Source organism: Pelmatolapia mariae, linkage group LG9 (genome assembly GCF_036321145.2).
Source record: "Pelmatolapia mariae isolate MD_Pm_ZW linkage group LG9, Pm_UMD_F_2, whole genome shotgun sequence".
Taxonomy (NCBI): Eukaryota; Metazoa; Chordata; class Actinopteri; order Cichliformes; family Cichlidae; genus Pelmatolapia; species Pelmatolapia mariae.
This window is the reverse complement of record NC_086235.1, coordinates 13,304,026-13,322,600: the sequence shown is the minus strand read 5'-3', so window position 1 is coordinate 13,322,600 and position 18,575 is coordinate 13,304,026. Positions and strand designations below refer to the sequence as shown.

The following is an 18,575-nucleotide window of genomic DNA, read 5'->3' as shown; positions in this document are numbered from 1 at the left end:
TGAAAACCAACACACATGAAAAAAGATCAAGTGCAAAAAAGAAAGCACAACAGATGCTTCCCTGTGACGACAGGACTATTTATACACACAGGTCTGATTGGACAGTAGAACACACGTGGTATAACTAACAAAGGACATGACAGAAAACTCATCTTCAAATAAATCAGAAAGTAACAGAAAGAAAACAAAGAATCACTGAGGGAACTACTAAAAGAAACAATGAAATGAACCAAAACACAGGATGTAAAACTGAAACTTGACATTACAAAAAACCACAAGAAACAACAGGAAGCAAAGACTCAAAAATGGACACATAAAATAAAGCTTGTAATCTGTTAGAATAAAGAAATCAAAACAAAAACCGAAACATTCAACAAACACAAAAATCAAAACTTGAAACATTTGGAACAACAATAAAACCTCAACAGAAGTTCAAACTCAATTATATTTGCAAGGAAATCAAAACCCGAAAACAACAAAAAGACGACGGAGTAAACAAAGTTTAGTAAGGCCAACTGAAACCCGCTGTTGAAGAAAGTCATTTACCCTTTTGTTGGTTGATTGATTGATTGATTGATTGATTGATTGATTGATTGATTTGTGTTAGACGGGATTTTTTGGAATGGTTTTCTAAATAGAAGCTTTTCAAATTAGAAGAGTTGAACTGAGGAAGGTAGATAAAGCAAGTACATTATGAGCTGTACTGTCTGACCTACTAATTTCACTTAAAAGTACAGTTAAGTTACACCAGCGGTCCCCAACCTTTTTTGCGCCACGGACCAGTTTATGTCCAACAATATTTTCATGGGCCGGCCTTTAGGGTGTTGCGGATAGATACAACAAAATAAAACCAGTACTGGTAACAAAAAAAAGAAGAAGATTAAACTGAGTTAACGATAAGAATTCTAAAAAATAACCCTAAAAACCGATAAAAACCCTGAAAACCATAAATTTCACACCCGAGCCTCAACTCTCGCGTCCCGGTACCAAACGACTCACTGAGCCGGCACCGGTCCGTGGCCCGTGGGTTGGGGACCGCTGAGTTACACTACCTTAAAATCCTCAACATGTAATTGCACAAACCTGTACTTGGAATCTTAACTGAAATTTTATTAGGTTCTAACATGTTATAAAGCAAAAACAGTCATTTGTCTGCCTCATGTCTCATCTCTTCTTCCTAAGACAGAAATCAGTCTGACAGAGATGCAATTAGCCGTGTACTACATCACAACGAGACACTCTGCAATGGCGGCTCAGCAAGGCTGGACTCTTTGTTCCGTTTCGACCTGCTGAGCCAGGCCGGACCTTCTAATGGAGCTGTTGAGGATTTAGACTTACTTAGCTTTCTGAAGCTCTGTGAAGAGAAGGTCACCGTGTGTGATTTTGAAGGTCAGCCCCTTTGATTCTGACAAATCTTTTCACTGGTGTGGCATATGTCCCTTTCACAAGTGCAGCTCACAGGACAAACCAACAGACAGTTACATAATGCTGTATACTATATGTGTAACTATACAAGGAAAAAAACTAAACAAGCTTGACAAAATACTTCAAATCCACAAGAAACTCTAAACTGTCTCTCAGCGACCTCAGCCCACTTACAGGTTTTCTCTCTTGGTAGACTTAAAAATGGAGCACAGCCCGAGGCAAGTGTTGTTAGAAAATCTATACTGACTTTAAACTTTATGGAAGACATGCTCTGGAGAGTTATAGCTCAGTAGGACGAGTGTCATGACACCAAGATAATGTGCACATATGAAAAAAGGTATTTCTCTGATCCAGCATTCAGCGCCTTCAAGTTTCTCACACACAACATTTTACATAAACACCAGCCGACACAAAGGAAAGAAAACTGAACGTTGTAGCTTTCGAACAAAATCACCAAATATACACTTTGTTATTTGATCAGGATGAATATAAACACAAACCCTGCTCTGAAGTGAGCGGGCGAATCAGCGCTGTTATCTGTTTAATCAGGCAAAACCTGCAGCTGCTTCCCTGCAAATAAATCAGCGGCTGACTTTGCACTGACCTTTAACTCCTTTGATGCTCGTTTGAACACTGACATTCACACTGGGTTTATTTTGTTATAAGATTAACAGGAAACTTTGGTCTCCCAGTTTCCAGGATTTGTGTTCTGCGTTTAAAGAAAAACAAAAAAAACCCGCTGGTGTAGATTTTAAACTCTTGACCCTGAACTTTAGTATGGATATACATCATATACCCCCGCATTAATCACCTAAGTAGTTTGTATCTTTTTTATACTGACACAACATCAAATACAACTTTTTTTTTCCCAAAAAAGTCTGTTTTGCCTTTCTCCTGAAACGATGGGATGGTGGTTTCTTAATACAAGCCTCATTTGTCTATTAATACACATTCATACTCAAGTCTCTTTTTTATGCCAAACCACTTTTAGTATTTAGTATCTTGCCTAAACAGGGTCCCATTATACCTGCGGGCCATTATTATAACATTATACTACGGGCTTTGTACACTAAAGGTGACATCATCACACCATGAACTCCAGTTTTACTTTACCTACAGCAAAACGTCAGAGGTTACAAAAATTGAGTGGTGCACAATCAGCCAAAACTTGGCTCATTTGCAAGATCAAGAACATACACATTAGAGGAGCCAATGTTCAACCACTAACTTTCTGATGAGTAAATGCCTCATTCTTCCTCCTGAGCCACAGTCAACCCCAGAGTTCATCAGAGAATTAAAACAACTTGCCTAATAGAAATCCCCCTAATTCTGCCAAAATAACTATGACACCATCAATGAAATCTACAACACCTCTGAATTTCTTCTGTAGTATCAGCCACAAACCTTTCAGTTAGTGTATGATCTGCTCAACCTCCTGAGCTACAATCACTTTATAGCAAAAATACCCCACAAGACCTTTTGGGTATGCTCTAAACCTCAGTTGTCTACACGTCAGAATTTGGCTTTAAATTTTAACTGGCAGGAGCTATGCTAGCAAAGCTATTCACCTCATCTATTTTAGTGTTGTGGCTGATTGGTGATTCATGACAGAGATCTGTTTCAGGGTGTAGATGATGAAAATTTCAACTAATGATCATTGGCTATTAAGGCTTTAATTAGTGCCCAATGATTTGTTAATGCATTTTGCCCCTGGTGCCACTTTGTTAAAGTGTCATGGTCTGGAGAACACTGTTATTTAAATGAACAACCCTCTTCACATCTTATTCTACTTGTTTTTGTAATTTAACGTTAATAATAAGGCATTTTGACAGACGACAAACACGTATGTAAAAGAGTACTTGATCAGATATTTGGTACGATTCTGTGGTTTCCATCATATCATACAGTAGAGGTGCACCAACTACTAATTATCAGAATCAGAATACTTGAATAATTCTTAAGGAAAATATGTGGGTTACAGTTGCTCCAACGTAGTAAGAGTAACAGACTAAACTAATTAAATAATAAGATATATTATAAAGGTTACAAATCTCTATGTAGTTTAGATTGATGACTAATTTGAAATTAGTTATGGCTTCATACATTAGCAACCTAGTCCTAGATGGCAATTGGCATACTCTGTGCTCACATGAGCTGGAACTCATACAAACACCTTGTCCCATACTGCTCAGTTTTGAGACCAGGCAAAAGTGTGGTTTCCATAGTAACACCTTGGTTGAACCATGTCTTGCTGTAACTAAACAATACACAAAACAGCAGGTGGCAGAAGACGCTGTCAGTGTTGACGTATCACTTTTTGGGGAGAATAAAAGACAGAGTTCATGGTTTATGTAATTTAACAAAAAAAAAAAAGCAATGACAGAATGCAATAAAAAAAACTGCACCTGTGACAAACTGAAAGTGGGAGAAGCAGCAGGTACCAAAGGAAAGGCAAAATTTACTGATCCATAAGCGTTAAAAAAAAACTGTGGATATTTCAGAATGTCATAGCAGAAGAAAACACAGGTAGAACTAGCAGCTTTATCACAGGACCCTCCTCTGTAACCTGCTTACAGTCTTATTATTTCCATCTGTGTGTTTAAACTGTCCACCTGTTCACCATATAGTGCCCTGTATCATGCCCACACCATTTTATAGTGGTGCTCAAAATCTCATCTGTAAACTTCCACTGTAGTGCACTACAAAATCATCACACGCACCACGCAGGTTCTATTATGCTTTTGTGAGCAGATACAGTTCTTATCATTTTTATTTAAATGCTGTGGGGAGATAAGTTTCAATTGCACTGTGCAATCATTCAGAAATAGCAATGCTGAGGTATCCCTGGCCCCAAGTATGATGCAGATGTTCTGCTATTGTTTTGGTGACAGATATCTAGAGCAAATGTATCATCACCTGTCTGCACTTGTTCCCTAGTTAGTCCAAATGCCATATGAGTGAAAAACTGGACAATTCAAACAGAGCCAGGCAATTCTTGATTTTTGGTTGGCTGACTTTGAGTGGATAGAAACCCAGTATGTACAACATTAGCTATCCTTCAGTTCCCCCTTTCTCATGTTAAATCTCTTCCTCATGTATGACCTTTGCTTGTTTCTGGACTTTTGTAAGTCCCTTGCTGGAAATAGTCGCTTCACTGAGTTCTTCACTGCGAGAGTACTGCCCGTTTTGGATGAAAGATTCCCATTGTGTCCCAGTTTCCTGCATCTGAGTCCTCGAACACAAGAGTTCTTCAGCACACACACACACACGCACACGCACACACACACACACGCACACGCACACGCACAGACACAGACACACTCAGTTGAAACAATACAACATGAAATGAAAAAGAAAATCACAGAAATATCAAAAATAAACAGGAGGGAATATTACTACACATTAATAAAGCAACCCTTAGAATAAGTTACTGTTCCAAACATGGTATCTAATATTGTATCACAACAACCAAATCTTTTTTGGCCTAATATAAAGATATCAACTTACTATGGACATCTTACTTACTATTAAGAAATTAACTATCCCTCCCTCCATTTTCTTCCACTAAACAGATTCAGGGTACTCGGGGACAGAAGGTTACCCCACCTGTCATAAAGTAAGACAGGTGCATCAAGCCTTGATGGTTTCATTTAATGCCGGGATTCCAAACAAATCAAATTACCACAACTGACACACAGCATGAGACATTGTGGAGGCTCTGCAGGCCTACAGCAGTCTTTGTCCATCTGGTAATCCACGCTAAGCTCCAGGGTCAAAACAAGCAGCTAAAACTTGGGGATGTGTTGCACTGGTGTTTCCCTGTGCATGAATAGACTAGTTGTTTGTCCCAAAAAAACAAAATAAAAAAAATATACATGTTATCAAAATAGCAATAAAAAATAATAATGTACACGCATACACAAATACTGCTGCTCTGGCATGTTCTCCAGGTGTATAAGAGGCGGTTTACTATTCCCAGTTCCCAGTGGACACCAGGTGAGTGCAATGCTCTCTTTGCCTGTACCTCTGTTATTAATAACTGCTGCTCTGGTCCTGCCTTGGGGCAAACTGACCTCGCTGCTTTTTCCTGCACTGCTGGTTGTTTCGTGTGAGAAATTACCTGCAATTCTCTGTTATGTAATAAGGATTGGAAATGTCGCACTGAAACACAGCAGACGCACAAGAATACGCCGATTTGTTTGTGATGGAGGATTCATGAAACCGTTAGTTTCAGTGGCAGCTTAGGTTACATTTGCTTAGGTTTTGCATTTGAAAAGTGAGTCTGCACAAAGAGGAAAATAGTCTGCAGTCGGCTTCTCTTTTTTCCCCCTTCTGCTCCCAACTCCCCAGGCAACCTTTAGCTTCCCAGTCAAAGAGGACATATGGTGTATAAAATGGCTTTTGGGGGGGAAAAAGAAAGAAGAAAATGTTGGAAACGGTGGTGTTGACTGGGTATGTGTTGCACAAAGACTGGGTCGTAATTGAGAGCAGCAGCGAGGAGCATGTGGCAGAGCCATCATGGTGGCCATCAAGGCCCTCGGGCATAAAGACAGGATTATCACAGAGAGCAAGAGATAGAGGTGCCCAAGGAAACAGAGTGCTTTCTCCTTTCATCCTCCATTCTTTGTGGGTCTAAAGGCCAGGCCAGCAAAGAGAGGAGCATCCCACCAGCAGGAGTCTTTCTGACTGACTCTTTCTGAGCTAATGTTAGCTGCACAAACATTAAGAAGCTGACTGTAGATATATCTGCATAATAGCTTATATTCACAAAAGGATATTCATCAAAAGATGCTTGCATTGAAGGCCTGCCTGTGTCCTCTTTGTTACAAGTCAGTCTTAGATGTATTCATCAGTGAACACTGAATTTCATACGCTTTGAGCTATAGGTCTCAAAGCAGAAAATAGACTCTGAAACTGATTAGCCTGTTTAGTCACAGGACAGGATGCTGCAATAAATAAAAACTTTAGCTAGTTTAGGGCCTTGCACAGACCTGAAACAAACCTACTTTAAAAAATGTTTAGTTATGTTAAAACAATGGGAAATTGATAGAATACCAAATGTGAAATGTTACTTACACTTAACAGCTGTCTGGTGTAAGTGTTCATTGCATATAAGCACTGCGATACCTTAAGTCACAGTTGTCGAACTCCAGGCCTCGAGGACCGGTGTCCTGCAGGTTTTAGATGTAACCTTGATCCAACACAGCTGATTTAAAGGCTAAATGACCTCCTCAACATGTCTTGAAGTTCTCCAGAGGCCTGGTAATGAACTAATCATTTGATTCAGGTGTGTTGACCCAGGGTGAGATCTAAAAACGGCAGGACACCGGCCCTCGAGGCCTGGAGTTCGACACCCCTGCTTAAGTCTTTAATTTACAGTTACAGCTAATTTCTCAGTTTCCTACATGCTCTTATTTTTTCACTCCTATTCTTTCAAATACTAAAATTTCTTTGTTTGAACATGTTTAACTGCTAGCTAACATTTTCTTAGTCACAAAACGTTTTCAGTCATTTTTTAACTAAATGTGTAAAGAATAAAAAACATATTTAATATATTTAAGTCCTTTCTTTTCATTGTGCAGGGTTAAAATTTAAAATGTTTACTACAAGCTCCTCCTACACAATCAGAAGCTGAGCAATTACATTTGGCACATGGGTACAGTTTAGACCCCTAAAGGTTCTTATACATATCAGATATTATAATGTCATCATGTTGCCTAGTAACCACCTACCAATTGGCTAAAATGGTCTATTTGTAGTGTTTATCCAAGTACAAGACCCTAAAAAACTGCTATCATTTTAAGATGATAAGAAGATTTGCCTCTGTAGACAGACTTATCCAAGATTTGATAGCTTAGCACAGCTAACTGTTGCCAAAAAATTCAAGGTCAAACTCAAGACACAAGAATTTGGGTTCCAATATCTACCCTTCTCAGGGTAAATATAACTCAACTGGAAGGTACCATAAATTCATAAAGCACCTTGTTTCAGATGTGTAGACACTATCGCTTCATTTAGTTAGCTAAGAAGCTAGTGATCAATAGTTTAAAAGTTTACTGATTGTTTTAAAACTGCTTTATAGACAGTTATCTGGATAGTTATTGTACAGTTGCAAGGTTTATTGATAAAAAAAAACACTGGTAATGATTCATAAATACTGCACATCACAACTATACACATTGCCAGATGCTTGTTATGAAGCTGAAACTGGTGCTTGTAAATTAAATGATATTTAACCACCCAGTTCTCTAGCAAAAAAAAAAAAAAAATCAGTGTTTGATTATTCTGTGGAGGTTAAAGTCCAATGACTTAATCGGTGGGCATGCTGTACACTGCCTTCTGCATGCTCTATCCACGTGGCACCCTCACCTAATGTAGGTAAATATTTTGAGTATTTTTACATAACACATCTTGAGCAGACCTGTGCTACATGTAACAAAGTGCAACTTTGAACAATGGAAGTATTCATATACTGTCTGGAACTGAAGCAAAACATTCCCTTAAACCAAAGATAATGCAAAAGAGATGAAAACACAAAAGCGTAAAAGTCATCCTTTAGCAGTGTAGCCAAAGGAGTTGCAAGCCTGCATGAACTTGCATGCACATATCTCCTACTCCGGGTCTCGGCAAGAACACGGTGCTGTCCTTTTAGAAGGGCACAATTTGTGCATTATGCCATGGAACCATCACAATGCAGGAACCCGTGCAGCTTTCTCAAGGAAAATGTCCCTTACGTGATGGAAATGCATTAAGCTGACAGGACACGTAGAAAATGTGAGTCGAGCCGCCGGGCACGATGCTGCTTGTCTACCATCATTTCAGTGCAACCTGGGTTATTTTATTGAGTCCTGTCTCTGGTCATCAAAAAAGACACAGCGCCTGTGGGGAAGTGGCTGTGACAGAAAGCGAATAAAGACTGCTTCTTCTTCAGAGTGCTGGCACTTTCTCTTATAGTTGGTATGCTCGTGTCATTAAAGAAACAGTTCACCCCAAAATCCAATTTCTGTATATTTTTTTTCTCCCTCTGGCTAGTAGCGCTGTTTATCCATCGAGATTGTTTTGGTGTGAGTCCCCAGTTTTGGAAATATATTTGCTGTAGAGATGTCTACCTTCTCTTGAATATAATGGAAGTAAATGACTCTTGCCTTGTGGTGCTCAAAGCAACAACAACAAAATACAGCTGCAACGTCTCTTTCCATAAATCACCACTGGATACTTTATAAATATGTTGCAGGTTGAATATAGGAACTATTTTTCCTACTGTCCACATCCACCTTTTTTTAACTAACCAAGTCATAATTTGTGGAAAGAGACATTGCTGCTGAGTTTTTTCTAAATGTATTTTTGGTTAATTGACTACCACCAGTGCCATGTAATTCTCCTATATCTCCATAACTGTGCAAATCACACCAAAGCAATCTAGATTCATAACACTGCAGGAATAGTTTGATGAATTTTGCAGTGAACTGCCCCTTTAAAACCCTTCTTCCAATGACCAAACCCAAAGTCAGAAGGAGGTATGTTAGCGATCATGAATAAATGATGATAAATGATCATAAAGCATTTGAGCTACAGTACAGATTTACTGAATGAAGTACTCAGTTCTGGGTACCTTTCTTTTCTATGTAAAAATATATACCAAATTGTACAAACATGAACATTTTCCTGACAGACAAGATGAAAGTGGAGTGATTCTTCCATGGAAATATTGGGGAGATACACCAAAGGACCAGCTGCAGCACTTCTGTGTATTACATATCACCTATCCTAAAGCTGCAGTTCCTTCTGTTTGTCGTCTTCGCTGAGGGTTATGTTCTCATTGTAATTGTCATCTTTATTACAAGTTATCTTCTGTAATATCTTCCTGTATTTTTGTCAATTTACAGAATCTAACAACAATCCAAATCTTTATAAATTCTCCAAACGCAGCACAGCACTCTGTTCTTACTCTGTTAGACCAGGTCATAAATGATAACCTTACATAGTTATTAGCAAAAAAAATCCTACCAAACAGCACTCTTTAATACCTGAGTAGCTCGATTTTCCTTAATGTTGACATTTACTGGCTGAAGGCTTTGACAGGCCACCTTACTGAGCAGCGGAGTACCACTGACGTCAGCAGTAAGAGAAGCAGTGCCTCGGGGATATTTAACCCCTGCTTCCTCCAGGTCGCACTCAATGGAAAATCTACAAGGTCGGACTCGTTTTTTGCTCATCGGGTTTAAAAGCTTCCTCCTGTGTGTACAGTTTAGTTTTCTCCTTGCTGGTATGCTTAGCTGCAAATCTAATTTACCTCTTGGATGCATTTTTTTTTTACTCCTACCACCTTTCATCTCAGTTTAGCATCAAACATTATTGCATTTAGCCTCGGGAATTGTGGGGTTTTCTTCCTATTTGTTTCTGGATGGAGTCCATGGAAGCAGATGCTGCTGGCTCCTCCTGGAGCTCCAGGCCTCCCACTCTGTTAGATGCTGGGTATCACAAAGCACTCGGGCTGTCCAGACAGAGCTGCATGAATAGTAAAATGAGAGGCAAAGCAAAAACGTAGAGGATCCTGCATATAGTTAGAACTTATTTGGCCTTTTTGAGAGATAAGCTGAAAATGCATACTTTTCACCATTTAGTTTTGCTTTTAAGCTTAATTTAATCTCCCTTATTCCTGCTGCTGCCGGTGAAACTGCCTGAGCTCCAGCCTCAAAGCAATTAAGGTCTGAGTTGTGAAAGGTGAGCTTGAAGTAATGCGCCTGCCTCACTTTCCTTCCCTTACTTTCTTTTGTTTGTTCTAACACTTTTTTCTTTATTTGTGCCTCTGCTGTCATGAGTTTCTATCTGAAGTTAGAGTGATCTGCCAATTAGGACTACAAAGTGTCATCCTGAAGAATGTCTGAACCTCCAACAATGGCATTCACACGCTCACATGCACACACACACACACACAGATACACACTGCACACTTGGAAACAGCCAGTCCTCTCTGTGCGGGCTAAGCTGTCTCCCCTGTGCTTTGAGTGCAGCTGAAGAGACAGACTGGAAAGGAAAGAAACGAAGTGTGAGAGGTGCGATTTCTTGCACCTTTGCAGAAACAACAGGTCGATCTATCGCAAACGAACGTCCGCACATTTCTGCTCCGACAAGTCACATAAGTTGTTTAGCACCTGCACGTTCAACAAATAAAAGGGGCGAGGTGGGGGGGAGTCTCGGTTTGTGTTAATTTCCATATGCCAGAGGCACGAAAAAGTCCAAACAAGTCACCTTGCTTCTTGCAACATCATCACCCCAAAGAGGAAGTGACTGAGGCTGGAAATAAGGACAGCCCGTGCAGGGTTGTTGTTCTACATCTTTCATTATTAATTCATTGTTGTATTGATTGTGTATTCATCTGTAGGGGAAGCGGAGGAGAACTGATGTCTGAGGCAGCTATATTAGCCAGCACTTCCCTTCCTCTCCTGTTTCTTATCTGGCAGGCTGCTGAGGCGCTGGGAGGATGCAGGGTGAGCCGCCTGCTACTCTGATACAAGCGTCAGAAAGAGGGCTGTGAGGAAAGAAACAAACGAGGCCTGGAAAAAGGGCATGACAACGTGGAAAAAAAGAAGAGCTTGACTGTGCAAAATATGTATTTCAAAGCAAAGTGGTACACAGGAATCAAGCCGTGACTATCAAGTTTTTCAAGTTTTTCAGTGATTAATGAGAACAGCATGTCCTTTGTTAACAATTTAAATTTCTTTCTAACATTTGGGTCAACAGGAGAGAGAGAAGGAAACCAGACAGAAAGGGTAGTGAGAGGTTTAAAAGTTCTACTGCAATATTTCTCCTAGGACTATTCATCTCATCTCCATGTGTCCTGTTATATTTTAACTTGAATCAGCACACATTTGATGCAGTCTTTGAGATCCTCTCATGGCAAAAGTGTAACCTGATGAGATTTAGTGAGCATTGACTTCATTACTACAGGGATAATTCAACACTTTTGGAAATATATATCTTCCCTTCTATCACAAGTCGCATTGCACAGTGTATATCAGGGGTGTCCAAACTTTTTTCGCTGAGGGCCACATACATAAAAATATAGGAGGGGCTGGGCCACTTACTAGAAATTAGGTATATAACCTTAACTTTACTGTATTAAAAATCACTTAAAAGTGGTCAAATGTGTTATATTGTTGAATATAATTAAAGACAAAACTGCCTTCATCACAGTTTTCCATAAATGGATCTTTATTGGTTTATTCAGAAAAAGCTTTGGTAGCTCATTCTCTGAACAGCAGCCTCAGATTTCTTCTTAGACAGAAGATTTACAGCACAGAGAAAAAACAATAAAGGGGAAAATGGGACGGGTACATTTCAAGTTTGTTATTTAAGTTATTAGGCTTAGCAACACACCTATTAACGTTCGTTTGAAACGATTATCACCATTAACAGACTGAACTGGACTTAATAACAGGAGTGCATATAATTTTAGTGAATTATGCTGGTGAGTATCAGCTGCGCTGGGTATGTAAATCGGGCCATCCAGCTGCGGTGCTGATCGCCACTCATGGCAAAAATCCGGACAAATGTCACCTGACCAAGGAGCAGATCTGCATCAGATGAGATCAGCTGACTTGCGTGTGCGTGCGCTGTGCACAGCGGTGTGTACTCTGTGTGTTAACAAGAAAAACGCATATAAGAAAGCGGTGCGCAAAAGCAGGCTAGTGACAGAATTGATGCGCATTATTGATATTTGAAGCACGTGTACCTGCACATTAACACACGGGTACTGTGGAATACATTTTTACTCACCGAAAGTGCTCGTGCTCTCGTCCACTCCCCGCAAAGAAATTAGCAGCTGTGCGGTGTCTGTGGCATCAGCGCTCTCATCACATGCGATGGAGTAAAAATCAAAAGCACAGCTTTATCAAACAGCTGCAGTTTAATGTTGGCTGACGAGTCTTCAGTGCATCGCACAACTGGATTTCTGGACATGCTGACGTTGTTGAAGTCCTGCACTTTTTCCGGGCACGTTATTTCGGTGACTTTAACGAGGCCGTGTTTTATGAGGTCTCCATCTGAAAAAGGCTCGCCATGTCTTGCGATGAGTTGGGCGACCTCATAGCTGCTATTGGAGCCTTTTCCTGGACAATTTGAGCACGAAAAAAAATACTGTTGCTGACCTCGCAGGAGAGCTAGCATTTGCTTTACTTTCTGCTCTCGCTCGGTACCAGTGTAGGATGCATAGGCCTGATGTTTGGTTTCATAATAACTCTTTCATAATTGCCACAGTTTCAGTGCAAATCAAACAGACACACTTCCCCTTGAATTCTTTGAAGAAATATTCACTCTCCCACCTTGTCTGAAATTTTCTGCATTCACTTTCTACCTTTCGCTTCTTTGGTTCTGCCATGTTTAGTAACTTGCGGGTACACTTCTTCTGTGATTGTCCTTTTTGGTGGAGCAACTGCCTTGATCAACAGCAGCTCCCCCTGGTGTTAAAACTAAGAAGTGCAATACACTCAAGCAAAAGTTGAAGTGCGGGCCATATTCTATTCAATTTATAAAATTACTTGCGGGCCGGACTTTGGACATGCCTGGTGTATATGAAGCCACTGCAAGAAGCCAGTGAAGACTGAAACCAGGGTTAAACCACTAGCCTGGGTCTGCAAAATTCATCTGAACCTCACTGAATGCAGTTGAAAGTACACAATTGAAGATTACAACTGCTTATGTGGCTTGATTTAATATGGCTTGGTATTAATCAGAAAAGCAACATGCATAAAAGGATCCTGCCATTTTTGAGAGAAGACTATTCTCACATATTTATGTGAGGAGAAATGAAAGAACAACAGATCTCCTGTATGCAAATGTTAAGGATGAATACTATTCCTCCTTCACCCTGCTTGGTAGCTCAAATCGCAACCTGATTCGCCTCACCCATCTACTGTGTCCCTCTAGTCAAGAATCAGCCTCTGACCACACGGACGGTGAGTAGATGGTCATAGGATGCTTTTGTGGCCCTGCCAGGCCGCCCTGAGGTGAATGATTGGCCAGCCCTCTGTGAGTCGTAGTGAGAGGACATTGATGGGCGCGTAAAATTGATCAGTCTACATAAATTTCTGCACCGACTCCATAATTCCAAAGAAACAACAACAAATCATGTGTAACAAAGGACACCAAAGCACTCCTTAAAAGGAAAACGAGGACCTTCAGAGCTGGCAATATGGAGGAGGAGAGAGAAGCTTAAAGTATCCTAAAGAAATCCATCAAGGAGGACATGGACAACTACAGGAGAATCCAGCAGACCAACATGAGGGCAGTCTGGAGTGGCACGAAGTCCATCATTGGTTTAAGACCAACTAACAGCGCTGCAGTTGAAAACTGTGGAATTAACCAATAGACTAAATCCGTTCTTTAATAGCACAAACCTATGCGCTTTAACTTTTGAATATTTAAAGCTCCTTAGTTTTTCTTATTTTTACTCTTTTTTTAGGGAGACTTTACTTTTTATTTTAATATTTATATTTAACTTATATTAATGTCTGAAACAAGCCCCCACCCACACACACACACACACAAAAGTATTTGTGCTTCATTTTGCATTCTTTTCTTACACTTTGTTACCTAATTAGTGTCAGAACCGATACCTCAGTGGAAAATAAGGACACAAAAACTAAAAAGCAGTCTAAGGAGGCCACTTTTGGACTGCAACTGACTGTAGCTATGAGTTTTTGTAAAAAATAAATAAATATCAATAATAATTAAAATAATTTTAAAAAATAAATGGGATATACTGTTCACTTTCAGTCTCTTTAGCATTAAGTGGTTCTTCACTGTTTTGCTAGCTGCACTGAAATGGGAAAATCCAGCTACTGGCCATAATTTTAGGGTTTTTAGAGCATTTTCTAAATGAGGACTGTGTGGGGGAGAGCCTGTTTGAGTCAGGTGCACTGACAGTTCACCAGACAGACAAGCTGAAGTCCGACACTCTGATTTTTCCTCATCAGTTAGGGTGCAGAGAACAAATGCCGTGTAAATTAACCTTTATACATGTAGTGTTACATATCTACTTTAAGAGTATGAGGAGATATTTAGAAGATTTCAATGCTCCAAGAACCAAGAAAAGCACTAAAATGTAAATATTTTGATTGGTAAAACACTTAACTGTAAATTATGGTATAGATTGCACTTTCCTGTTTCTTTCCTGTTCTTTACAGACAGCTTTTCAGGGATTTCACACAATACAAATACCTATACATCGCCTGCAGTGGGTTATGTGGAAGGCTTTAGCTGAACTGGTTTAATAAAAATGTCTGTAACTCAGATCCTTTGGGGACAAAAAAATCTCCAAACAAAAAGTCTGGTTTCACTAATAAACTAGAGTTGGTGCGTCAGACAGGTTTGACTTCAGGTTGCTTTAGTGGGAGTCTGAGCTTTGCTGTGAAGCTGCTCTGAGAGGATTTAGTGTGGGATAACACCAGGTAGCTGATAGCCTATTACAGGATAATCACTGCAGGTTTTTGCTCATTTGCAATCCGTGCCAGCCTGTGAGCAACTAGAGTGTATCAATTAAAGATTCATTGAAGGCAGTACAAACACAACTAGTGATCTGGATTAAATATTCATTGAGGAGATGTTAGTCGGGATCCTATGGAGCTTTAACACTTGACTCTTTCAGTGCATGTCACTATTGCTGGAATAAAACATGGCACATTATAGCATCGAGCTGCAGCCGAGGAGGTTTTATGGTTTGGAGAAATTCAACCAAATATCCTTATCTGCTGCTGCTGATGCTGCTGAGCTTGTTTTTCTTACGGAACTCATAGCAGATTTAACAGCCTCCTCTCTTGAAGAAGGTAAAAGAAAGGGCACAAGGCATTTCCTAAGTGCATCCCCTGTGAGTTTGAAAAATGAATTAGGGCCTGCAGCCAGAGGTTTCCACCGCTGTTACATCAAGTAACACCCTGGGTTATTTTTAGCATCCCGCCGTCTTGTCAGACTGGAGGAGAGAAGAAACCCCCCCACCCCCACCACCCCCACCCTCATGTAACAAGAGGAGGCTAGTGGGCAGGTATGATCACCTTATAAAGCTTTATCCAGGTTTGGAGATGTAGTGGAGGCTAAGCTCACCTGAGCACACCTTTAGGTTGACAAAAAAAAGTCATTGTTACATAAATATATTGTTCTGCTGAAAAACTGAAAGCGCTGCACATTTGTGTTAGGCTTTGGAAATGTGGTTTTAAAGGGTAATAAAGAAATATACAGTGTTGCATATATATTGTGTTCCTCCACATCATAGCTCAGGTTTGGACCCTCTGTGCTTACCTGAATTCAGGAGCCAGGTTGGATTTCAGGCCATAGAAGGCAGCAGATAAGGTCAAAAGCCAACGGGGAACAAAATTCCCATTCTCACACTCCAAGTAGGGCGCAGACCATCTGACGTGCGTCTTGTCCGGAATAAAACTCTCTCCTCTTTTCACTAAATTGTCCACCGATCTGAAATCTTGGCTCAGCACTCTTTTATGGAAATTGGGGTTCTTCCTGTCTTTTATTTCGTGGTACCACTCTGTCTCTGCCGTGCGGTTGTGCAGATGTCGGTGGGCCATGCTGGAGAGGTCTTGGAGTACTATTTCACCGCCGGCCCTGGTGGCTTGAAGAAGCACCGAGGGCCCCGGGAAGGATGAATCCCCGCTAAAAGTAACAACCGCCCGGTGAATCTTGGCGTCTCCCTCCAGTATACTCCTGACTAACGCGTGGTACCACTCAATGTCTCGCCGGAGGTTGTGCTCCCTGGACCTGTTGGCTTGCAGGATCATGTTGAGGAAGTTTGTGGCGTGCAGCACCGTATCCAGCACGCTGCTCATGGAGTAATGCGGGGTAGCGTGTGACCTTCCCCGCAGAGAGGTGAGCTCGTACTTTCGCGAGCAGTTGGCATGCTTTAAGGTGGTCGAGTCCCCGGTGTGTAAAAAAGCCGTGACGACCCTGGGGAGAAGCTCGTCTGTCTTCTGCGGCAGCTCCGCCGTCTCCCCGGCAGCGTGATGAGGCGCACGGAGATGCGCCAGCTGCCAGCGGTGCGTCTGAGCGCCGTGAATCGCCTCCCGTGCCCCGATATCTTCCCCGTGCCCTGACCATTCCGCGTATTTATGGTTTGATCCGATCACAAATCCAACTTGCAGCAGCAGCGACAGCCGGAAAACAGCCATCTCCCTCCAGAGAGCGACCACAGATGTTTGGGGGATTGCTGCTCGGAATTAACAGTGTCGTCGGGCGAGTGTGCTGTAGAAAAAACACAGAGAACCTATCAAATTGCCCCGCTAAACCATCGCTTCACCACTTGTAGGATATTCTTCTGAGCTCCACGCCTCTGTTCTTGAAATCACAAAAAGAGGGAAACCCGCCAGGAACCCCTTCCCTCGTCAAATGCCTTCTCCTTCCTCACAGATGCCTCATACAGCTTGTTGATGTTGAGTATCCGCTTGCAGCTGTTTCCCCCCACCTCTCTCTCTCCCTCTCTTTCACACACTGTAGACAAGATTGTGTCGGCTTTGCTGTGCCGCGGACGTTCTCCTTCTGCGTGTAGGCTACACAGACTGAATCAAAACGAGGAGGAGGGAGGGGTAAGGGGCGGTTATTATTATATTTATATGCTTTTTTTAGGAGGCACCGAGTCGAGGAGCTTCTCACTTGGATGGCAAACGCACTCCGCCCTCTTCCGACCACAGCAAGCATTAAGCAGGCCTATAAAAGCCACGAAGAAGCAACATCAGGATCCGTGCGCTTTCAAAGCCCGTCGTCTTCGTCGTCTCATAGGGGCTCCAGGAGCGCCATTGATCCGCGTGTGGCCGCTTCTTCTGTCAATCTCGGAGCGGTGTTTGGTGGAGCGGTGAAGGAGCTGTCCGGCGCTGAAACCGATGAAGCACTGAAGGAGCTGTCCGACGCTGAAACAGACAAAGTCACCCTCAGCCGATTTATCACAATTAAGCACTTAATTTTAGATCAATTGACGGAGACTAAGATTTTTTTTTCTGTCATCAGTGAGGGGAAAGCTTTATTAAATACAATTTGATTCATGATTGTAAACTTTTGGAGCAAGGTGCAGGCTGGATTCATCTTTTCTTTCTAAATTTAAAAACATGTCATCTGCTACAGGCTGCTCTCTTCAGATCTGAAAGCTGAAATGCTTCTGACTAATAATTTATCTGCGTTTCTATCCTTACCGCACTTTTAAAACAATAACTTTGTGTTTACCTACATTTGATGAGTTTAGGAGATACGACTGAATTGTAGGTACAAAAACTGACCACAAGATAACTGTGTTTAACTTTTGGGGGGCAATAAAATGTCCCCCAGCTCTAAAAACTCTATATTTGGACAATTTCCTCTGTGTGTTCCTCAGTCTGTTCCTCTCAGTCTTTTCCTGACCTAAAATGTAACCTAACATGCATGTCCAAAGCCTTGCATGGTATGCATACTCAAGACATCACTGAATGCACACATTAATAAGGCATGTAGACACACCTATCATTCGCATTGGCATGCAGTAAAATCAAGTGTGAGATCAGAAAACCTTTGAAGCTTTGGTTAAAATTAAAGAAGTGCTATGCAAATACCAGTTCACGTCTGAATAAATGACAAATATATGATATATATAAATTAATGTGTCCCCCTGCCTCTAATTTTCCCCACTTTTTAAGAGCCTTGAATAACATTATGGTACAAAATTTTCACCAGAGGTTCAAGTGCAAATAAGCATCCTGCTAAAGCACTACTGTACTACAATAGTAGTGCTTTAGCATGTAACACCCCAGTTGCATCTCTAAATATATAATTAGGTACTTTATTTTATGAGAGAATAAGTTTTTTTTTTTTTGCTGGCAAAATATTGTTTTTTTTCTATAAATTCTAATAAAAACTTGTGTTAGACATGTAAAAGTGCACTAACAGATGTGGGATTTTACTACACAGGGAAAAGAGGAACATGATGAGTTTCTTTATGTTATCTCCAATCCCTCTTCTTATCAGTTGATGCTCTTACATACACCCACACTCTCTCCATCCCTGCCTTTCTCCTGGGTGTAGGGCCATCTCATGTCATGCTGTGCAGTCCAGAGGCATCTCGCCTAGGAAGCAGGGCGAGGGAAGACAGGCATGACGGAGGGTGACAGAGCTGTGCAGCAGCC

General features: G+C 41.1%; 1 protein-coding gene across 2 annotated transcripts in view; it reads right to left on the bottom strand.

Moving 5' to 3' along the window:
- The window catches only part of gpr158a (G protein-coupled receptor 158a), an 87,645-nt gene extending 70,697 nt beyond the window's left edge, over positions 1-16,948 (bottom strand). For both annotated transcript variants that reach the window (XM_063483345.1, XM_063483344.1), the window contains exon 1: positions 15,721-16,948. In XM_063483345.1, the coding sequence (XP_063339415.1) occupies positions 15,721-16,598 (878 nt within the window). In that variant the 5' untranslated portion in view covers positions 16,599-16,948. The remainder of the gene's footprint in view (positions 1-15,720) is intronic.
- Positions 16,949-18,575: the final 1,627 nt, after the last annotated feature.